The 22,423-nt window shown below is 41.3% G+C and overlaps 1 protein-coding gene across 47 annotated transcripts in view; it reads left to right on the forward strand.

The window, feature by feature from the left end:
• PCBP3 (poly(rC) binding protein 3) overlaps positions 1 to 22,423 on the forward strand; it is a 319,960-nt gene that overhangs the window by 230,900 nt on the left and 66,637 nt on the right. For 40 of the 47 annotated variants that reach the window (XM_070489045.1, XM_070489054.1, XM_070489086.1 and 37 more), the window contains one exon: positions 19,104 to 19,236. Coding sequence is in view for 22 of the 47 variants with exons in the window: in XM_070489063.1 (XP_070345164.1) it covers positions 19,227 to 19,236 (10 nt within the window). In the remaining 25 variants the exon portion in view is untranslated. Of the gene's footprint in view, positions 1 to 16,215; positions 16,463 to 19,103; positions 19,237 to 22,423 lie in introns of those variants that run through there. The other 7 variants (XM_070489050.1, XM_070489046.1, XM_070489059.1 and 4 more) reach the window with 2 other exon arrangements.

The raw sequence follows: 22,423 nt of genomic DNA on the forward strand, positions 1-22,423 counted from the left end.
GAAATTTAGCTGCAAATGCTTAAACGACCCAGAGGGAGGAGTTTGAGGCTTCTGGGGACAGAAATAGTTCTTCCTATAGTGGGTAAGGGAATGTAAAAACAAAAAATGGAGTTTTCAGGGTAGCCAGGGAAAGCCATATGGGCATGTTGGATTTCCCATAGCTCTGACTGTTCATTTGATTTAGAGCCATTGGTTCCCCGTCTTAACTTCTCTGATTCAAGAGCACACTGTTGCAATGTTACAGGGATATCAGGATGGCAAAAGTCTGGCAGTGAGGGGTCAATTTTTTGCAGAAGCAGAATAGACCTCATCCACGTGTCGTAACCTTTATAGATTCCATTGTTGCTGCCTTTGCATGAAATTCAGCTCAGGTGCTTTCCTGATAGTTAGTGTGAGCCTTAATTTTGATGACAGACAACATTTTATACCAGGGTATATTAGATTTCCAGGAATTTCACATAATGTCTGGAACTCTTATAACATACGCTTATAAAGACATAATATAAAGAAGGCTTAATGTTATTTCTTATTTGACAGTGCTTCCCATGTAATTTAATGTATCAGATAAGCCTAATTAGTTTGATAGCCCTCTTTTTATAAGGAGAAAGGGCAAATCTTTTTAGATGTTTCAGGGATCCTCTGAAATATCCCAAAGTTAGCTAGAGGTCAAAAAAGACTTCATTTAGAATCTGATTTTAGGAAGTTTGTCAAAAATACCAAGGAGGTTTTGAAACACTTGCCTAAATAGGGTCACAAATCATTATGAAACTTAATATTTAATTATCTGTTTAACAAAAGACAGATGTCAAAGACAAGTATGGGAGGTTACATAGCTACAAAACAGTATTTCTTTTAATTGAAAAGAGTCAGCCTTTCTAAGTAATCGCAGACCTGATGAAGACAAAACACAGAATCTTTGTTTCCTGGGCAGATTATATTAAACATAAAGAAACTTTGTTTATAATTTCTTATTAAGAGCAGACTGATAATCTGAGAAGACTTTGTCCTCTAATAGAGAGAAAAGCCAAATTCTAATTTGTGCCAGTATACTTTTGATATTAAAACTCATTTACTTCATTAAAATCCATTCTAATCTTAGCCAGCTTGACCGTGCTCTTTTCTCTGACTCTTTTCTCAGGTTTCCTCTTCCACAAACCTTGTTAACTTTCTTTTTGAATTCAGAATTTATCCTTTCTTCTTTCCCATAACCAGTTTTAATATAGGACAAATTTACTTTCTTAACAAAAGTATCTTCATTCCTTATGCCTTCTTTGACTGAAAACATACATTTTCTCATAGCATAATTTTTTTAATGTAGCGCAAACCATGTTTTCTAATAGATCTAAACATCTTTTAGTTTTTCTGTAATAAGAAGCCAAAAGTAGGTAAACTTAGACTTGTTTAGCAATTAATGTTTCAGTATTTTATCCTATCTGAAAATGGTCTAGATATTCAACGAATTTTCCATCATTTAATTTAACTTAGTAAAACTCTTAAGGTTTCAAGTCACAAAAAAAATTTTGGAAGCTATTTTTAAGTACATATACCATAACACACAATTACAGTTAAAAAGTTCACTTAAAAACCTTTTTATTTTACTTCCATCTATTTAGTTTACTTGTTCCCAACAATTATGTTTAGATTATCCCTGCAAGAACTTAATAACACATTAGACAAAGTCAGCCATAAATTTTTTGCTCCCAAATTTTGTAACAAAGATAAAATGAATTTGTTTGACTTTTAGTAAACCTAGGTAGAACAAAAGTTTTATCAAATTAACTTGAAAAACATTTGGGTTAGTTTATATGACATTTAGAAATAATCTAAATGTAATAGATTTAGCTTGGGCTCTTGGTTGCTGTAGGGGTGGGAAACTTTTCCCTTCTTCCCTTCTGGGTTCTTTGGCTGGTCTAATAATTAAATTGACATGACAGATTAACAGAACAAAAATAAATTTAATTTCATACATACGGGAGCCCCATAAAAATATGAGGCTCAAAGAAGTGACCAAAGCAGGAAGTGCTTATACCATTTAGACAAAGAAACAATAAATTTGTGAAGAATTGACAAGACAAAGAGATTTGGGCTTGGAGTAGTAAATTAGTAAAGAAGTTACAAGGTTTGTTTATGCAGCCTTCTTGGCCCTAAATTCCCTGTTTCTGCTGATAGAGACACCTTCTGCCCTCCTGGTACAGGGATTGGGCCTTTCACGTAGTAGATTTATTTTCTGCTTTCAGGGGGATGGAGGAGGGACAGAGTGTCCTTGCACTGGCTGTTTCTCAAGTACCTTTAATTCAAAATAATCAATATGCCAAAGTGGCATATTTTGCTCCCCTTCATTGTTTTACTGGGCATGAAGTTTCAGTGCTTCTGCTTCCCCATTTAAAGTCATAAAATCAGATTTGAATATGAAATCTTCTAATTTTTGTTTATTTATTTTTGCTGAGGAAGATTGGCCCTGCGCTAACATCTATTGCCTGTCTTCCTCTTTTTGCTTGAGGAAGATTGTCCCTGAGCTAACATCTGTGGTGATCTTCCTCTATTTCATATGTGGGACCCTGCCACAGCATGGCTTGATGAGTGGTGTGTAGGTCCATGCCCAGGATCCGAACCTGCAAACCCCGGGCCACCAAAGTAGGGCATGTGAACATAACCAGTACGCCACCAGGCTGGCCCCGGATATCTTCTAGTTTTTAAATGCTGGAAACGAATTCAGACCATGGGGACCAGTCGGCACACGTCAGGTGGACGTGGTCTGATCACCAGACTTCTCAGGGAAGGCTGAGGCCAAGCCAGGAGACGCTCAGGTGAGCAGAGGAAGTGAGGAACTGGCAGCACCCCTCTGTGCAGAGGCAGACGCATGTCCTCAGCCCTCAGCAGTCGGTGGCTGTCATGGTCCCCTCAGCCCCTGGGCCCCTCACAGCAGCTCTGATTGAGGAGGCCACGAGTCCACAGACCCCAAGTTGGAGGGAAGCAGTGGAGGCCTGGCCCAGGCAGGCCCCTTGGCAAAAGGGTGGTGGGATTTTGGGAGGCCTGGCTGTGGGCTTCTTATTCTGGGCCAGGTGGTCCCAGTGCAATTCTGGGCCTGTCCTCTGCATCAGGATGCCCATCACAGGGTGCTCCTTGTCTGCAGCTCACGTGAGAGCCCCTACTGTACACCATCAATAATAACGAGAATGTATCACCTAAGGGGCTTTGCTTTCTGTTAGCCAAGTCTGTGCTGAGCTGGACGTCTCCCCGGTCATGCAGACTGTCAGGCACTACTGTCACCCAGTTGGTGGGGGAGGAGGGACAGCCTTGGGTCCTGGTTCTTAGCTTCCCTGCAGCACAGTCTGTTTAATGTCTGGTTATGATGGCTTCACAACAGAGAATGACCACAGCAGCCCTGTCCTTCCCCAGGTCACTGCGTACCACAGAATGTAAGTGTTAGTGTGGGACATACAGCTTGAAGTAACAGTATCTCTGAAACTGCACACAGATGAAATGGAAAATTGTGAGCAAAATGGGGCAGCAGGCTCCAAATGAAGCCCTGTTTTTAAAAACCAAGTATGCTCTTTGAGAGTGCAATCCAAGAGATAGGTGGTGTGAAAGATTTCTTTAAAAAGGCACAAAGCAGCCTTTGGAACTGACATAGGGAAGGAGATGAGCAAATGAGTTCTGAGATTGTAAAGTGCACGTTTACAGCAAAACCCGGGAACACCAATTCTAAAAGCTGAGTGTGCCAGCACACACAGAGAGGGAATAAAGGAGAGGCGACGAGGCCGCAGTGAGTCCAAGAAAGCTGCTGGAAGGCTGGACCTCAGTCTGGGTCCACCGTGATCAACTCTACCTGCCTGGCTTGGAGAAGAGAGCGTGTTGTGATGTCAGCCAGGGCAGATCTGCACAGCTTCTGTTGACCCGGGGGCTGTGCTTCATTCTCCATGCCACAGAGGTTCTGATGAATGGCATTTTAAAAAGATGAATCATCATAGTAGCTGGGTGCATGTCTGTCTGAGTTGAAGCCAAAGTGAGGCCAGCCAGGGCCAGAGAGCTGGCCTGGTGGGGCCAAAGCAGGCTGCCGGACTGTGCCTCTCCACAGACCAATGAATTCTTCCTTAAGTTCCAGTCCCTTGCCCACCCAAAAGTGATCCTCCTGCAAGACACCCCAAGGACCTGTTGCAGCAATTCCACAGCACCTGAGCTGGGCTACGCCCTTTGGCTGAGGAGAGTCCAGCACCCGGCGGCTTTGATGTCACAGCAAAGCCCAGATGCTTAAGCATTGCCAGCCCTGGCCTCTGTGTGGGCTCCCAGCTCCTGCACTGATCCAGTGCACCCTGGAGAGCACCTCTGCTGGTTCCCTGTGTATCTGAGAAGTCAGAGGCAGAGAAAGGATCACTGGGCTCAAGCCCAAAGAGACGCTGAGCACCTCACAGGTGTGCTGGCCCTCGGCCTGGCCACCCTACCACTGCTCAGGGCTTTGTGGGAGACAGACACTTGAGCAACACAGACCAGGGGGTCTTGAACACACTCCTGTTAGCTGGATGTGGGCCTGAACCCCAGCTTGGGCAAGCCAGACTGGACAGTGCAACAGTGCTTTGCTTGTGGTGTTTTTAGTCAGGCCAAATGGCTTTAGAGCAGAAGCCAGGCCAGCATACCTGCCAACAAGGGCAGAAACAGAGGTACATGGCCCAGGGCTCCAGGAAGGGCAAGGAGAGCAGCGCTGCCATGTTGTCTAAGGTGGCCTCCTCCTTTACCCTGCAGCAGGCTGCTGCTGCCCCCCTGGTCCTGGGCCACCACTGCTCCCAGAGCCGAGCATCTGGTCAGGCCTGAAGGCTGCACTTCTCCCTGGGAGATATATTCTGATGGAGCCTTGGAGTCATTCTTGATACCTCCTCACTCCTTGCTCATCTGATCCAGCACCAGACCCTCCTAATTCTGCCTCCAGTGGTGAATCCTGAATCTCCCTCTATCCTGACTGCTCCAGTCACTGGGACGAGTCACACCCACCAAGTAGCCAGAATCACCCTTTTTTTTTTTTTGAGGAAGATTAGCCCTGAGCTAACATCTGTGCCCATATTCCTCTGCTTTATATGTGGGACGCCTGCGGCAGCATGGCTTGACAAGGGGTGTGTAGGTCCATGCCCAGGATCCAAACCTGCAACCCCTGGGCCACCAAAGCAGAGTGCACAAACCTAACTGCTGCACCACTGGGCCGGCCCCAGAATGACCTTTAATAAGTATAGCTGCAAACAGGACACCCACCCAACACCAGCCCTGGCACTTAGAATACAGTCTCAGCTGCTTACAACCTGCACAGGCAGGCCCTGCCTACTTGACCCGTGTCTTCCTGCTCTGCTGACCCCCCATCTCAATGACAACTGTCCCTAATGTCTTGGCCTTCTTGCAGTCCTTTGTAAGCACCATGCTCCACCTGACCCCAGGCCATCATGCCACAGAGCTCCGGCCCACATGCTCTTCTTGTACCATGACTTTGACTTTCCTCCCATCAAGGGGCAGTCAACATTCCCTCTCCTGGAATCTGGGCACCCAGTGACCACAGTGAGAGTGACATGATGTGACTTCCACATCTAAATCACAGAAAGCACAGTGTCCTGCCTCTCGGGATGCTTGCTCTCAGGACCCAGTCTCAGGTGCTATGCTGTGAGGAAGTGTGAGCCACACTTCCTTAACATCATAAAATATGACACGAGTGTGTCCACATGAAAATTTTCCAACAGTTTTTTTACTGTTGATGTGTTTGGTCAGGATCAAAACAAGGTCCACTCATTGGATTTGGTTGTTATGCTTCTTAAATCTAGTTTTGAGGAATGTCCCACATTCTGGACTTGGCTGGTTGTTCCTCATGGGGTCATTCAGCATATTCCTCTATTTCCATATTTCCTGCAACCTGGCTTTCTTACATTCAGGGTCTTTTTTATTTATTTATTTATTTTTTTGGTAAGATTGGTCCTGAGCTAACATCTGTGCCAGGCTCCCTCCATTTTGTATGTGGGATGCCACCACAGTGTGGCTTGATGAGTGTTGTGTAGGTCTGTGCTTGGGATACAAACCCCAGACCACAGAAGCAGAGCACGCGAGCTTAACCACTATGCCACTGGGCCAGCCCCCTTTCAGGGTTGTTTTGTTAGGCAAGCAAACCTCATAGGTAGTGCTGTGTGCTTTGTACTGTGTGATGTTCCCTCTGACCGATGCCAAGACTGAGGAACAAGTTTGGGTATGTCCGTCTGATCCCTGCAGTCTCAGGCTCACTGGCACCTTTCATGGAGTGTTGTTAGGACCTACTGGTAATCGTGCCTAGGTCCATTATTCCATTAGGTCTGCAGAAATGTGACTTTTCAACTCTGTGATTCTTTCTGCATCTATTAGTTGTGATTTTTCTACATAGAATAACCTTCCTTCATCCACTAGGGCTATTTGGTTACCTAAAATAAGATTGATACCAGAAAAGCAAGAGGAATGTTTACTTCTTTGCATTTAATTATATTTTCATTGGAGTGTGTTAGTACTTTGGGAGCCTCCAATGATGTCCAATGAGTTTTGTTTCTCTCTCTGCTTTTCTTTCTTTTTAAAGCAGCATTAATAATTTATGGATTTCATATATACAGTAACTTTTATTCAGTTGCAACTATTATTCTCTTTACTCAAATCATGCTGTATTTGGCTGGCTCCTGTGTCTCTTTGGTATAACCACACTAGTCTTTGATGGCTTCCTTGCCTCTGTCGTACAACATGTCCCAACCTCATCTTTCATGTTTCCTTTCTCAGATGTTCTGGAATCACTTAATTCTCCTAAGGAACCCTGTCTTAGCCCCAGGTAGGGAATAGTATTTAGAGACCATAGTCTAGGCATTAAGGGTGCTTATTGCAATTGAGTTGTCATTGCTTTTTCATAATTTTAGAGGACAGAATTAAGAAATTTGTATTTTGTAAATGTGAAAGGGGAAATCATGAGTTCACAGAAATATTTCTGAATCAAACTTAAGATTACAGCGTTTTTACTTAAAAATTTTTATACTTCTCTTTTTTCTCATTATTAGCATGATTACTTACTCGCTTCATCCTAAATATACATTCAGCAGGTTTAGAATAATAATACCAATGTCATTACTATCAATAAGTGACTAAATTAAGGGTAGTATATTTCCTTGCACTTCTTTCTATCCTTAAAATATATCCCCTGAGAATATGCAGCCAGATTCCTGTGTTTTAAGGTCAATTGCCATGGTTCTTTTCTCTTTATGGTTACATCACCAACTTGGTGTATACTTAGATTTTTTTTTTAGCTTTTAGGGATTTAAAAAATTTCTTGTTTTGATTATGTAAACATTTACATGATTCTAAAGTAAAAATTTATTGCAAAGTATATTCAGAAGTCTTACTTCCATCCCATTCAATTCCCTCCCCTTCTAAGTAGCTTTTAATTTTATCTTCCCATTATTTCTTTTTGAAAGTATAAACTAATATGTATATAAATGAGTTCCTTAACTTAGTAAATATTTCCTCGTTCATATTTCTTTTGATTTTTTGGAAGGTTTGCATTTTTTTTTTTGGTCTTATACTATTCTCTGTCTATATAATTCACATAAACCCCCTTTTCTTTTTTTACATACTGTCTATTGACTTGCTGTCATGAGGAATATTAAAGTTAACTAGAAACCTCTTCTTTTCCTCCCTTGTTCCTCTCCCCTAGCATCTATTTTCCTTGTTACCAGTTTACTCCCTGTTAATAGCTGCGAGGCTGTGAGGAAATTTAGTCTAATTCCCATTCACTCTCCCCCCTCTTCTCCCATTTAATTAGTGGTATTGATTTTTTATTTCCAGCACGTTTAACATTTGCATGTTATTCTGTCACCCTTAACTGCATCATTTAGTCCTGATTCTAGACGCTTATCATCATACCTGATGACAAATCTTCTCCACTTATTTTGAGGTTGGCCAAAACCCATTCTATATTAGGTTCCTCAGGATGGGCTCACAAGAAAAATATTCCCTGTGTTCTTACAAGTTTGTGTCTTTTTATCTGTGGCCTTTAGCTGCATAAAAATCCTTGGCTCATATTTTTTTTCTTTAATATCTTAAAAATGTTGCTTTCCTTCTGTGTTGCTGTTGAGAGGTCCAGCATCTCTCTGATGTTCTTCTCATTATAAGTGCTTGGGACATTTTGCATGGATGCCCAAAAGTCTTCATCTCTAAGTTCTAATCATTTTCCATAGTGTGTTTTGGTCTTAACTGCTCGGGTTTGAATTTTCCAGGAACACAGTGTGCCAATCACTATTGAATCACAGATTCAAGCCTTCTTTTATTTCGGGAGATGCTTTTGGAATATATATGAAGCTGCAACAGGATTGCAGTTATATATATGTTGGATCTCTTTGGCTGTCTTTTGGGTCTGTCATGTTCCCCTGAATCTTTTTGCCTCCACTTCCATTTCATTACTTTCTTTCTCTTCTGTGCTTTATTTCATTTCCTGTGCCTTCTGTGCTGTCTCGTTGCTCATATTTTTTCTGCTTTTCATTTCTGAAAAAAATTCTAGTTTGCTCCTGAGTTTCTGTCAGCTGCCTTTCATATCTTCCTGTTTTGTTGCCTACCACTTTTGAGATGTTCTAATTCTATTTTAAATTATGTTCTTCTAAAATGTTATTTTCTCAATTTTTAGTTCAATTTGACATATTTAGCTATAATTTTCATCTTCTTTGTGTTCGTAGTTTTTATTTGTTACAATGTTATTTATTTTATTTTTACTTCTTTTTGGTGGTATATTCATATGGGATTGATCATAATTCTTTGTCTCCCCCGCTTTTATTTTCGGGGAAGGATTTGCCCTGAGCTCACATCTGTTGCCAGTCTTCCTCTTTTTTTCTCCCCAAAGCCCCAGTGCACGGTTGTGTATCCTAGTTGTGAGTCCTTCTAGTTCTTCTCTCTGAGCTGCTGCAACATGGCTGCTGACAGACAGGCGGTGTGGTTCTGTGACCAGGAAATGAACCTGGGCCGCTGAAGCGGTGAGAGCGGGAACTTTAACTGTTAGGCCATCGGCACTGACTTAGTCTCCCATTTTTAAATAATGGTTTTTCTGGGGTATTAGGAAAAAGTTTCCAGCAGAAGGACTGGAAATGGGCCAGACTAACTTTGCTAGCTTCAAGGATCAGAGGATCTCTTCTTTATTGTTGCCATGAAATAGTTCTTAAATGGCCTCTTTGCATAGGGATTTCTGTCTCTGAAGATTGCTCTTGGTTCGGGGGCTTCCTCTCCCATCTCTGTTGTCTAGAGATGTACAGTCTTCCCTCTCAAGGCAGTGCTTTCACCTTAAATCATTGTGCTTTGCACACCCATACATTTTGAGGTTTGTCTCCTCTGGAGTTCTCTTTTTCTGGAACTTTCTACCAAAACGCACAGCATTCCAATCTAGTTTAATTTGTATTTTGTTTGGAACAGTTTTTCCTCTAGGTGATTCTCTGTCCAAAAGTGAATATTTGTTGTGTATTATTGAAATCCTTGAGGACTTAGGGCCCTTCAGTACCTTCAGTACTGTTTAAATTTCTCCTGAACTCCTAAGTGGTTCCTTGTTGTTTTCTTTACTTTTTTTTTTTTTTTTTTTTCACTTTCCTAGAACTTGGTGTCTGTAAGTACTTTCTGGAGTTTCTCCATTTGCTATCAGAATGTTCGTCTAGATCTCATTTAGTGTGAATCCCTGTTTCTTTGGGGCATGGTAATATTTGTGGGGTATTTCTGAGTTCTGTGGTTCAAAGGACTGTTCCCCACTTCCTTTCCATTACTACAAACTCCGTGCATTCAGCTGACTCATTTTGGATCCTGAGTCTGTGTTCTGGCCACGCCTACCCATATTCTGGGGATCTGAGGGATTCCTTGACATCCAGGTCTATTGAAGAGATCTTTTTTTCTTTATGGATTTTTTTCTTTATGAATCTTGTCACTCTGGGAATTTTAAAGGAATTTTGAGAATTAAAAGAAAAATCAACTATGCTGTTGCCATGACCATGACAGTAAATTTTTATATACATTTAAGTCCCAGGAGACTTAACTATTAATTAAATAAATAATAAATAATTACTCTTAACCTATATGGTTGATATTCATTTACTTTTATTCATATTTTTGTAATTTTCATTGCTCTATTCCTTCCTGCAAATCCAGTATGCTATCTGGGATCTTTGTCCTCCTGCCTAAACAACCTTTAAAATTTGCTTTAGAGCAGGTCCATTGGAGAAGAACTGTCCCAGTTTTCTGACTGTCTGGAAATGTCTTTGTTCACTTTCATTTGTGAAAGGTAATCACATTTTGTAAAAAATCCTCAATGGACAGTGATTTTGTTTAGCAAACTACAGCTCTAGTTCAGCTGTGTTCTGTTAACCATTGTTATTGCTGAAGGCACCCTTCAGTCTAACTATTGCTCTTTTGAAAATAGTCTCATTTAGTCCTTTGTTTGCTTTTAAGATATTTTCTTTGGCTCTGTTTTCTTAAGACTTTATTATGATGTGTCATTGTGAGTTTCTTTATACATCTTGCTTGGGATTGGTTAGAGTTCCTGAGTCTGTGGGTTTGGTGTTGTTCATTTCCAGAATATTTTCAGCCAGGATTTCTTTAAATACAGCTTCTGCTCCATTCTTTCTCTTCTCCATGGCGCCTGATTAAAAGTATGTTAGATATCTGCACAGTATTTCTATATCCTCTTATCTTTTGCATTTTCCTTCTGTTTCTTTCTGTAATACATTTTGGATAGTCTCCTGTGACTTAGTTTCAGCTCACAAATTATCTTTTCAGTTCTACACAGTTCTGTCAGTAAACTTTTTCATTGAGTTTGCAATTTTAGGTATTGTAGTTTTTAGTTTTAGAATTTCTCTGTGCTTTTTTTTCCAGCTTTGCTATGGCAGTATTTTTAACTTATTCTGAAATAATTACAGACTCACAAGAAGTTGCAAATATAGTGCAGAGTCTCCTGTAACATTCACCCAGCTTCTCCCAGTGGTAACATCTTACGTGACTATGTACAATATCAAAACCAGGAAAATGACATTGGTGCAAGACTGCTAATTAGACTACAAACTCATTCCAATGTTACCAGTTTTTACTGTCACTCAGTTGTGTGTGTGTAGAGATGGTAGTAATAGTTGTAGTGTTACCGAACCTAAAGTGAGTTCGCTCACTGTCACGCAGCAAGCCAAACTCTGATGCCAGGTGTAGTGGAAAAATAGGAATTTTATTACAAAGCACTGAGCAAGGAGAACGGGATGTAATCCAGAACTCCCCAAAAAGCTCCAAGAAAGGGTTTTTATTTGGGGTTTTAGGTAGGGGAAGGGGAGCATGTGGCTAACGCTTACAGTCATTGTAGCTTCTCACTGCTCCTGCAAGATGCTTAGTCAGGCGGAAGCTGTCAGCAAGCTGCCCTCTCATCAGCCGTCCTCCTGCTGTTCTGCAAGGCAAGCTCAGAAACTGGTTATTTTGTGCCCCATGTTAACCTTGTGTGGGTACAAAGTGTGCTTTTACCCTAATCCAGGGGAATTTTAATGCCTTCATCCTCAAATTCAGGAGTAGTAATAACAGTAGTAATAGTAGTTCTAGGCCATGTTATCCCTGTGGACAGATTTGTATAACCACCTCCGCAAGCTATGATGCAGAACTACTCGTTCCATCACCACAAAGGAACTGCCTTAAGCTACCCTTCAATTGTTAAATAGTCATTCCCCCACCCACTCCCATCTCTATCCCCTGGAAACCAATAACTATGTCTTTTCAAAAGTGTTATATAAATGGAATCATACAGTTTTCAACCTTTTAAGATTGGCTTTTTTCACTCAGCATATGCCCTTACACCCATCCCAGTTGTTATGTGTCAGTAGTTTGCTTCTTTTTATTGCTGAACAATTTTCCCTCTATGGATGTACAACATTTTGTTTAAATGCTCAGCGTTGAAGGACATTTGGATTGTTTCCAATTTGGGGCTATTGTAAATAAAGCAGCATTGTAAGTTTAAGCACACGTTTTTGTGTCAACATAAATTTTCATGTCTCTGGGATAAATGCCTTAGCATGTATTTGCTGGGTTGTATAGTAAGTATATGTTTAGTTTTGTAATAAAATATTTTTTCAGAGTGGCCAATGTTTGATACTATCACTGTTTTGTGTTTTTTTTAAAGATTTTAATTTTTTCCTTTTTCTCCCCAAAGCCCCCCGGTACATAGTTGTATATTCTTCGTTGTGGGTTCTTCTAGTTGTGGCATGTGGGACGCTGCCTCAGCGTGGTCTGATGAGCAGTGCCATGTCCGCGCCCAGGATTCGAACCAACGAAACACTGGGCCGCCTGCCACGGAGCGCGCGAACTTAACCACTCAGCCACGGGGCCAGCCCCCATCACTGTTTTTTGAAGCTATTCTCATAGGTGCGTGGTAATACCTCACTGCGGTTTACTTTGCATTTCCCTAATGACAAATGGTGTTGAACATCTTTTCATGCACTTATTTTGCCATCCATTTGTTTTCTTTGGGGAAATATCTGTTCATGTCTTTCGCTCAACTTTCCAATTGATTTTTTAAAATTTTTTACTATTGAATTTTGAGTATCTTTTATATATTCTGCATACTTATTTTTGTTGGATATGTGGTTTGCAAATATTTTCTCCCAATCTATAGCTTGCCTTTTCATTCTTTTAACAGGGTGTTTTGTATAGCAATAGTTTTTAATTTTTATTAAGTCCAATGTATCAGATTTTCCTTTCATGGATCATGCTTTCTGAAGTCTAAGAAATCTTTGCCTAGCCCTAGCTCCTGAAGATTTTTCTCCTGTCTTTTTCTAAGAGGTTTATAGTTTCTTGTTTTGCATCTATGTGTATAATCCATTTTGAGTTAATATTTATGTAAGGTGTGAGACTTACGTCAAGATTTGGGGATTTTGCCTATTCAATTGTCCCAGCATCGTTTCTTGAAAAAAATTCTCTTTCTCCATTGAATTTCCTTTCCACCTTGCCAAAAATTAGTTGGGCACATTTGGCTGGGTTTATTTCTAGGTTCTCTATTCTATTCCCCTGAGTTATGTGTCTTTCCCTCTGCCAATACTATACTATGTTGAATACTGTAGCTGTAAACTAAGACTTATTATCAGATCGAGTGATTCTTCCTGCTTTCTTCTTCTTTTTTCAAGTTTTTTAAGCTACTCTAGGGCCTGTGCCTTTCCATATAAATTTTAGAATAAGCTTGTCTATGTTTACAAAAAACTTTTCAGGGATTTTTATAGGAATTGCATTAACAAATAGATCAATTGGGAGAAAATTGACATCTTTACTATGTCGAATCTTCCAATCCATGAATAATGTATGTGCCTCCATTTAGTTAGGTTTCTTTGATTTATTTCATCAGCATTTTTCAGTTTTCAGCATACATATCCTGCATATGCTTTGTTTAAGTGTATACCAAAGTATTTCATTTTATTTTGAGCAATTTTAAATGATACTGTGTTTTTAATTTTGGTTTATGTATGTTCACTGTTAGTATACAAAAATGCAGTTAATTTTTGTGTGTTACACATATTCTGCCACCTTTCTGAACTCATTTATTGCTTCTAGGAGTTTTGTTTTGTTTTGTAGGATCCTTGAGATTTTGTAGGCAGAAAATCCTATCATCTGGAAATATAGTTTTATTTCTTCTTTTCCAGTCTATGTACCTCTGATTTATTTTTCTTGTGTGTTGCAGTAGCTAGAACTCCCAGTAGTATGTTGACTAAGACTGGTGAGAGTGGACAGCCATGTCTTGTTCCCAATCTTAGAGTAAAGCATTCAGTCTATCATCTTTATGTATGATGCTGGCTATAGGTTTTTTGTAGATGCTGCTTATCAAGTTGAAGTAATTTTCCTCTATTCTTAATTTGCTGGATTTTTTTTTTTTTTACCATGAATAGGTGTTGAATTTCATCAAATACTTTTTATGCAGAAATTCATATGATCATATGGTTTTTATGCTTTAGCTTGTTGATATGGTAGATTATATTGATTGATTTTTTAATATGGAGCCAGCCTTGCATATCTGAATAAATCCTACATGGTCATGGCATATAATTCATTTATACATTGCTGGATTCAATTTGCTAATTAAAAAAATTTTTTTTTAGTTTATTTGTGTCTATGTTCATGAGAGTCATTGGTCTGTGGTTTTCTTCTTCTGTACTGTCTTTATCTCTGATTTTAGTAGCAGGGTAATAGTAGCCTCGCAAAATGAATTGGGAAGTATTCTCCTGTTTTCTCTGAAAGATTGTCTAAAGTTGGTGTTCATTCTTTCAATGTTTGGTAACATTCTCCAGTGAAAATCTGGGCCGGGAGATTTGTTTTTCTGGAGTTTTTTATTTCAAATTTAATTTCTTTAATGGCTGTAGGAATATTGAGATTGTCTATTTCATTTTGATTGATTTTTTTTGGTAGTTTTGTTGATTGTTTTTTATATCTCTTATTTATTTATGAATTTTTTTGGAGATTTGCTTTAAGCATGTTTATAAATGCTCATTGAAACAAGCATTTTTATAATGGCTGCTTTAAAATCTTTGTCAGAGAATTGTAGCATCTCTGTCATCTCAGTGTTTAGCATTTGTTGATTTTCTTTTCTCTTTCATGTTGAAATTTTCCTAGTTTTTGATATGAGAAGTGATTTTTGTATCCTGGAAATTTGGGTTATTATGTTACAATAGTCTGGATCTTATATAAATCTCCTATCTTAGCAGGCTTCTGCCAACACCAGGGGGAAGAGGGCACCTTGTCAACAACAGGTCCAGGCTGCCCCTTGTCCTCCCTGATTCCATGGTAGAGGGACGAGTACCTTGTTGCTGCTGGGTGGGAATGGAAGTCTAGGCTCCCAACACAGGCTCTTCTGGTAGGGGCGGTCGTAGTATGTGTGGGGGGGAGGTTGTTTCCTTCCTGTCACTTCATCTGGAGTGGATAACAAAAAGCCTGGCTCGCTGGATATCCTGTGCCCAGTCCTTTATCTAGAGATGGAGAGCAGACTTTTGTTGAGACTTTTTTTCCCATGCTGTTTGGCATTTTTAGGGTGCAGCCTTTTTCAGTGACCGGTATGGAATATACATGAGGGAAACAAAACAAAATGGTCAATTCACTGCCGCATCACTCTTGAAATCCTAAGGACCCTAGCCAGTTTACTTTCTTTTCTTCACTTTGAAAGGTTTTCTGATGTTTGTTTCATATTTAATATCAAGTTTTTAGTTGTACTCAGCAGGAAGAATAGGGAGAAATGTGTCTACTTCATCTTGTCCAGAACCAGCAGTTTTTGTTTTCATTTTAATTCCTAGTATCATCTGTACTTTCTTGATTATTTTTCTCGACCAATGTCATCAGAGGGTTGTGCATTTTTAGACCTTTTTTGAAGAACCAAATTTTATAGTTGTTCATTTTCTCAATTGGCTCTCTTTTCTTTTCTTAACTTCTGATCTATTCCTTATTTTTACCTTCTTTATAGTTTCTGTGGATACTTTCTGTTATTTTTCTAACTTCTTAAGTTGCGTTTTTTACTCGCTAATTTTCTGCCTTTCTTTATTCCTAATATGGGCTTTTAAGGCTGTAAGTTTTCCTGTAAGTTCTGTTGTAGCTGCTGGCTACAAATTTTGGTGCATAGTAATTTTATTATTGTTGAGGTCTAATTATTTTCTAATTTCATTATGTTGATCCCATCCATTTCTTATTTAGACGCATTTAAAAAATGTTATGTCCAGGGGAATTATAAAGTTATCTTTTTGCTAATCATATCTAATTTAATTGCCTAGTGGGTAGAAAGCATGGTCTGTTGATTCTATGTCTTCCAAATTTGTTGAGACTCGCATTATGAGTTAGAACATTGTCAATTTTTGTTCTGTTCTCTGAGAGCTTTAGGAGAATGTGTTGTAACCTCTAGATGTCAGGTACAGAGTTTCACACACACAGCATCATATTTTTGTGTTGTTTATGCACTCCACATATTTGTTATGTTGTCATTATGCTTGTGTGCTGTGACCAGGGGGTGTGCTCCATCTCCCACCAGGTAAGCAGGGGTTGCTAGGCTTGAGTGTCACTCCTCAGATTGAACTCCCAATCTCGGGCTCTTGGAGCATCTGTGTACTTCCTCGCTGTACAGGAACAGCTCTCACCTCTCAATGGGATTATTGCTTAAGCTCCTGAAATCCCTGCTGCTTCTCCTGCCCCTCTTCACCTTCAGCTTGTTTTCCGTACCAGCAGCCTGATTGCTGTGTTAGAATACTGTGATTTGTCATGCCTCTTTTCTTCCTGATGCCTTCTCATAGCCCTGTTTCCCACAGGTTCTACCTGCCCCCATTCTTAAAATGGTCTAAAACACCCTAGCCATCATGGCTCCTCGTCTCTTCTCCACATCCATCTTCTACTGCCCTCCCCTCACTCACCCTCTGCTGACACGTGTCCTCCTGGCAAAAGGAGGACGTGGAGGAAGCCCAGTGGAAAGCAGGTAGGACAGCCCTCTGCCTCCTTGTTGTCTGATGTTTCAAACTTCTGATGCAGTCCAAGCCCTTCATTAAGAACACGGATAACGATGTGAGCTGCTTGTGTCCCCATGTGCACTTGTGTGTGGGGATGTGCCTACCTGTGTGTGTGTGTGTGTTTGTGTGTGTGTTTGTGTAGTTTGCAGCTGAATGGGCTTCTTTTGTCTGGACTTTGCCCAGGAGGGGATGGGACGTCCTTGGGGACTCATCCTTTGAAGCTGATTTGTTGTGACGGCCTGTTCAGCAAGTCGTTAAAAACTATTGCTTCTGTCGTTACTAAGTGGGTCACACAGTGAGGGAAAGCCATAGAGGTGAGGAAGGGGACTCACGTACCTCACTGTATCTTCTCTGTCGTCCTCCCTTCCTAACAAAATTGTGTTTTGAAAAGAGAACAGCAGAGCATTTCATCTCTGAGATTTTCACGATGACTCACATCTAACAGGGTGCTTGGTGTCTCTGGCTCCCTGAAGCATGTTGGCAATGTCAGCAGAAGTGGGTCGTTGCATGAGTATGTCTGTTTGCCACGTCATGTCCCAGATTTCTAGTCTCCTGGTGTTCCTTACCAATTTAGTGAAACGTCAGAGCCATATATATTTAGTAAGCTACTACCCTTTAGATGTTTCTACAATGAAGTAAATTGCAGATGGAATGTCCTTTGGTTAAAGTCCATTAATTTCTGATTATATTGCCTTGTTATCAGAGACTGCTGTCTGTACCATTTCTACTTTCTGTACCTTACTGGAAGGAATCATCCTGCCTGCTAGAATTCTGAGAGCCTCTTGGGAGGAGGGGACAGGAGGTCTTTTTATTCAGTCTGTTTTCTTCCGCACCACACTCCTGGTTTAACTTTGGCGTTGCACTCTCTTCAGAACTGCTTATTGTCCAATCCTCAGTGAGCCATCCTGCTCAGAAAGGAAGACTGCAGTTGTCTGTGGGAATAGAAGAGTGTTCAGCCAGCAATGACAGGTGCTAGGGCATCTGGAGACCTTGTGCTTCCTTAAAGAAAGTGTTAATTCTTACTCTTGTTTTTACTCACTTTCCTCCCCCGTGGACCCTTGACTCCATCGTAGAGGGACGAGTGCCTTGTTGCTGCTGGGTAGGTGTGGAAGTCTAGGCTCCCAGCACAGGCTCTTCGGTTGTAGTGTATGCGGGGGTATCCTGTCACTTCACCTGGAGTAGGGCAGGTATTGTCAAAAAGACTTCTGGCTCACTAGATTTCCTGTGCCCAGTCCTTTGCATAGAGACAGAGAGCAGACTTTTTTTCTGTTATTTGGCATTTTTAGGGTGCAGGCTTTTTCAGTGACCAGTTGGGAATATATATGAGGGAAACAAAACAAAACAAAATGGTGAATTCACTGCCACATCACTCTTCAAATCTGAGGTACCCTAGCCAGTTTACTTTCTTTTCTCCATCTTGAAAGGTTTTCTGATGTTTGTTTCATATTTAATGTCCAGAGTTTTTAGTTGTACCTTAATGTATTATATGGATAAGACATTTTAGCTTGAAACAAAGTCAGTGCTGTTGTTTATTGCCTAAAGTGATTACCTGATTGACTCAGAGAAAGGGAAAGACATTTAACATAGGTTTCTAATTATTTTTGGTGTTGTGACCTCACAATTCCAAATGTTGGATGCTGTTATAGGCAAGCCTTTTCAGTTGTCTATAGCAATAATTCATGGAGGTCATAAATATACACCTATGGAATAGATTAAAAACACAGCAAAGACAATATTTTAAATTGCTCCATATTTTTTTCTGAAAACTTTATTGTTCTCTAATCACCTGAAATTATACCAAACAATAAGGAAAACTTGCCTTTATTGCATGTTATGTTTAGATGCTTTATGTTTATTATCTCATTTATTTTCATTTAATAGCTGTTAGCTCCATTTTACAGATTCAGAAACTAAGGCTAAGCAGCATGTTAGCATACCTTACAATATATTATGTTGACAAAAGACTTAAAAAAAAACACACAGCAAAGCAGAGAATGTTAAGAAAATGGGTACTTGTGACTGGAGATTAAACTTACAGTTTGGACAGCAAACATGAATTCAAAAAGTAAAAAGTCAAGCAGTTCAGATCAAGGTGAAGTGATGCACTCTGGAAGCACGCTAGATGGTGCAGAAGGTGGCTCTATTTGGACAAAACTGCATTCTGAAATTAAAGAGTTTGAAATTATTATACCTTCTGTAGAAGTAGAAAACCAGCGATGTATTTATATTAATATATAATTTCATAAATGTTATTTAAAAATCAGTATATATGTGTATAAATATGCTAAATATTATAAATAGAAAGTTGACTGTTTTGTTTACATTCTCAAAGTTTATACAGTTTTACCAAAACTCTTCTTTTGGACTTCTCATTTATCAAATGGAAACCTCCTTGTTTTTGGAGCAGCCTCATTTGGGCCATAGAGGGTGGTATCCCAGAGTGAGTTCTTGCTGGCATCTCATCTCCACAGTCTTAGCTGCCTCATCTTTGAATGTTTAAGAAATGTTTACTGCTCTCTTGAATGCCAGAAAGCAATTCTGTTGAAGCTCAGTCATTATGGACAAGGTTATAGATTTGTAAGCTCATCCCCCTGTGTTTTTGTGTTTTAGGTAGGGGTTCCACGACAAAGTGAGTCCTCCTATAAAGCACCAGTTCCGGTTATGATGCTCTGAGTTACACTAAGGCTGAACATTTGTGGTCTATGGATCTGCTCTGACTCTTAGAGCCTGCTTATGGGGGAAGGTGAGTTCCTGTCAAGTGTCTTTTGTTTGCTCGTTTGTGTACCAAGAATGTGTATGGGAAAGTCAAGCTCACTCTGGAAAATGAAGTATGTTTGAAGTGGCACAATGTGTACTTTACCCTCTTCAGTCCATGATATGGTGTCAAATGGGAAGTAGTACAGGAGAGAAGACAAATGATGATAACAGGGAAAGTTCAACAAAGAAAGGCAGTTGATGCAATAATGTGATAATGTAGGAACCTCATTCCTGGTTGACTCTTGAAAAGTCTTGTTGAGTTGAGATGGAGTTTGAAGAAGCAGATCAAAGTTTGAGGGAGCAGGTCTAAGCTGAGGCAGAAATGTTTCTCTGTGGCCTTTTCCCTTGAATTTTGAGGAGCATGGGAACCTTTGGAACTGTTTTCCCGTAAGTATTCCCTGTTGTTACCCTTCCAGGTCCTCATCCTGCCATTTTGTAAAGAACACTCACTGGGTGGGAAATCTGGAGAGCCAGGTCTATTGTCAGCTTGTTTATTAGTTCCCCTGTACATAAGCACCAGCCACATGAGGAGCCCTGTGCTAAGCAAAGCAGGCTCGCCTGGCTCTGCTGACAGTCCTGCTGTGTGTGCACGGGTGGAGAAGCAGGTGTGTTCTGTGTGCAGGAGTGTGTGTGCTGTGTGCAAGAGCATGTGAAGTAGCATGTGTGTTCTGTGTGCAGGAGCATGTGTGTTGTGTGCTTACGTGGGGTACTGTGTGTGCATGTATGCAAGAGTGTATGCGGTAGCGTGTCTGTTTTGTGTGCTGCTTTGCTCTCCAGTGCTCTGAGCCCTGGGTTCTCTCTGGCAGGGCTCACGGGTTCTGAGCCTGCAGTACTGACTTTTCCTGGCCTCAGTTTCTCACTTATAAAATAAAGGAACCTCAGAGGTTCCTTCTACCGCTCACATGCCTTGGTCAGCTCCAGCCCAATTCTAGTTTATCCATCCATATATTTTGTGTTATGAGGGTACCGCCAATATAAGAGTACATTCTAGGGTGCTTTATTTATCCAGGGCCAAAGGTGGCCACTGAGAATCTGTGTTAAGCTGTATAATTTATTAATGCAGATTCACAACACAAACCTTGTATAGGTTCTGAGTTAACGTACCTCTGAGGTGGTTGTCAAAGAAACAGGTGCATCTTTAAAAAGTCACAAGACTTTATAATAAGGGACACCAGGTCCCTCACCGACTTTCTGAATTTTTTGATTGTTCTCAGTACCGGCTTCTCTCCTGTGCTGCCCAAATGTTGTCTGTCTGGTTTTGGGTTTTTTTAATGGCAGCTCAGCATTTTTAATCCCGTGGTGTTTGACCCAATTCCATAAGCCTGTGTCCTGTGTTGTTTTGATCTTTGCTTTGTTCTGCTTTGCACAGAGGACTGTTAAAACCATTTCAACCTCCAGGTGTCTATTTGGGCTGAATGTCAGTGACTGGTCACAGCAGTCTTGAAATCTGCTGGATTTGGACAGGAGCCAAATGAAACAGCTTCTTTCACATGACTGGCACATCCCAGGCTGTGGTCAAGAGCAAGGTCGGTTATATAAACCAGACCAGAGCTGACTGGGCTTCTTCCGGCACATGTGGAGGACCAGCCAGGAGCACACCCAGGCCAGGCTGCAGCTCACCTAAGCCAGGAGCCGAGGGGACCCCACTCTGGACTCTCTGCCTCCTCTTCAGCCTACCTGGATCCATGCTGGGGAGCCCATGCACTGCTTGTCTGCCTGCGCTTTGCCTGGCCACATCTGCCAGGTTCCCCCATGCTTGATGGTCTCAGCATCTGAGCCTGTGTTAGGCATGCGACATGGCTGCAGAAGTAATGGGTGGTCCACTAAGACAGAAAACCCACAGCCACTAGGGAGGTGCCCCACCACTTTGCCCAACACATTCCAATGACCGTGAAGGCACTGAGTGCCCTGTGCTGGCCCACCCCCATCCGGGAGGTGTAGTGTTCGTGGAGTGTGGTTCCTCACCCATCCCTCTCCTCTCCTTCCTACCCATCCCCTCCCCATGTGCAATGTGTCTTCCACCCTGAAACTGCCCGCAGTCATGTCCTCAGTTTTCACCCTGGCCTTCTTCCTCTCAGCAGCATTCAGCACAGTGCTAACTAGTCTCCCCTTGGCTCCCTGGATGCCACTGTCCCTCAGTTTCCCTTCTGGCCCTCTTTGCGGTCCTCACACCCTCAGCTCCTTCTCTTTGGCCAGTGACTCTGGTCCTTTGTGTCCCTCTTGTGTATTGTTTCCTGTCCTTCTCACCTCTTCAAGGATTTGACTTCTGCCTTGCTCCTTCTCTGTGCTTCCCACCTGCATGTAAACAGGTGGGCATGCCCCTTGGCAGCATGTCCACCTGCAGTGACCACTCATCTCTGTGTCCCCTTAATGACTGGCTTTACTGGTGCTACCTGCTCATCTTGCACCAGACCTGCCTTGTGAAGGTCCACACACCTACCCCCACCAGACCCTAAGGTCAGTGTCCAGGCCACCCCAACGCCCTGTCAGTGGCACTTGATGCTGTCAGTCACCTGGTAGGCAAGAGCACAGGCCCTCGATGGCCTGAGCTTTATGAGCGTGAGCAAGCCATGAGTGACTGTGCGGTTCCTTCTGTCATCCGTAGCAGGAATAAGGACAGACCCTACACAGGGAGCTGCTGTGGGGCGTGAATTAGCTGACAGTGCCAGACACATAGCAAGGGCTGTCTTCATGTTGGCTGTTAGTGTCCTCCTCCTCTGCCTGGCTGCTACATGTTGACATCCCCAGGACTCAGAGCTCGGTTGGGCACTGATGACAGCTTGCCTGGGTGGGTGGGAGCGGGGAAAGGCCCCTCCTCATGAGAGTGCCGCTGGCTGGCTAAGTGGGTTTGTCACTGTGTGCCAGAGCTTCAAGCATGTGTATCCTTCGAGACCCTGAAATTATATCTATAAATATGTATTCCAAGGAAATAAGAGAGGGTCGGAATGCGGTCCACCCGAAGATTATTGTTAAAACATTGTTTAATATAACAGTTCAAAAACCCAGGATATACAATCATTGCAGATTAATTATATTTTTATGCATAAATGGAAGTATAAAATTTTGTGCGTAAAATAGATCGTCATTGGGAATTTGATCACTGTTATGTAGATTTAAATATATTGACATAGAAAAGTATTTTGTATTTAATGTTAAATGAAAAGAACAGGACA

Source organism: Equus asinus, chromosome 18, assembly GCF_041296235.1.
Source record: "Equus asinus isolate D_3611 breed Donkey chromosome 18, EquAss-T2T_v2, whole genome shotgun sequence".
NCBI lineage: Eukaryota > Metazoa > Chordata > Mammalia > Perissodactyla > Equidae > Equus > Equus asinus.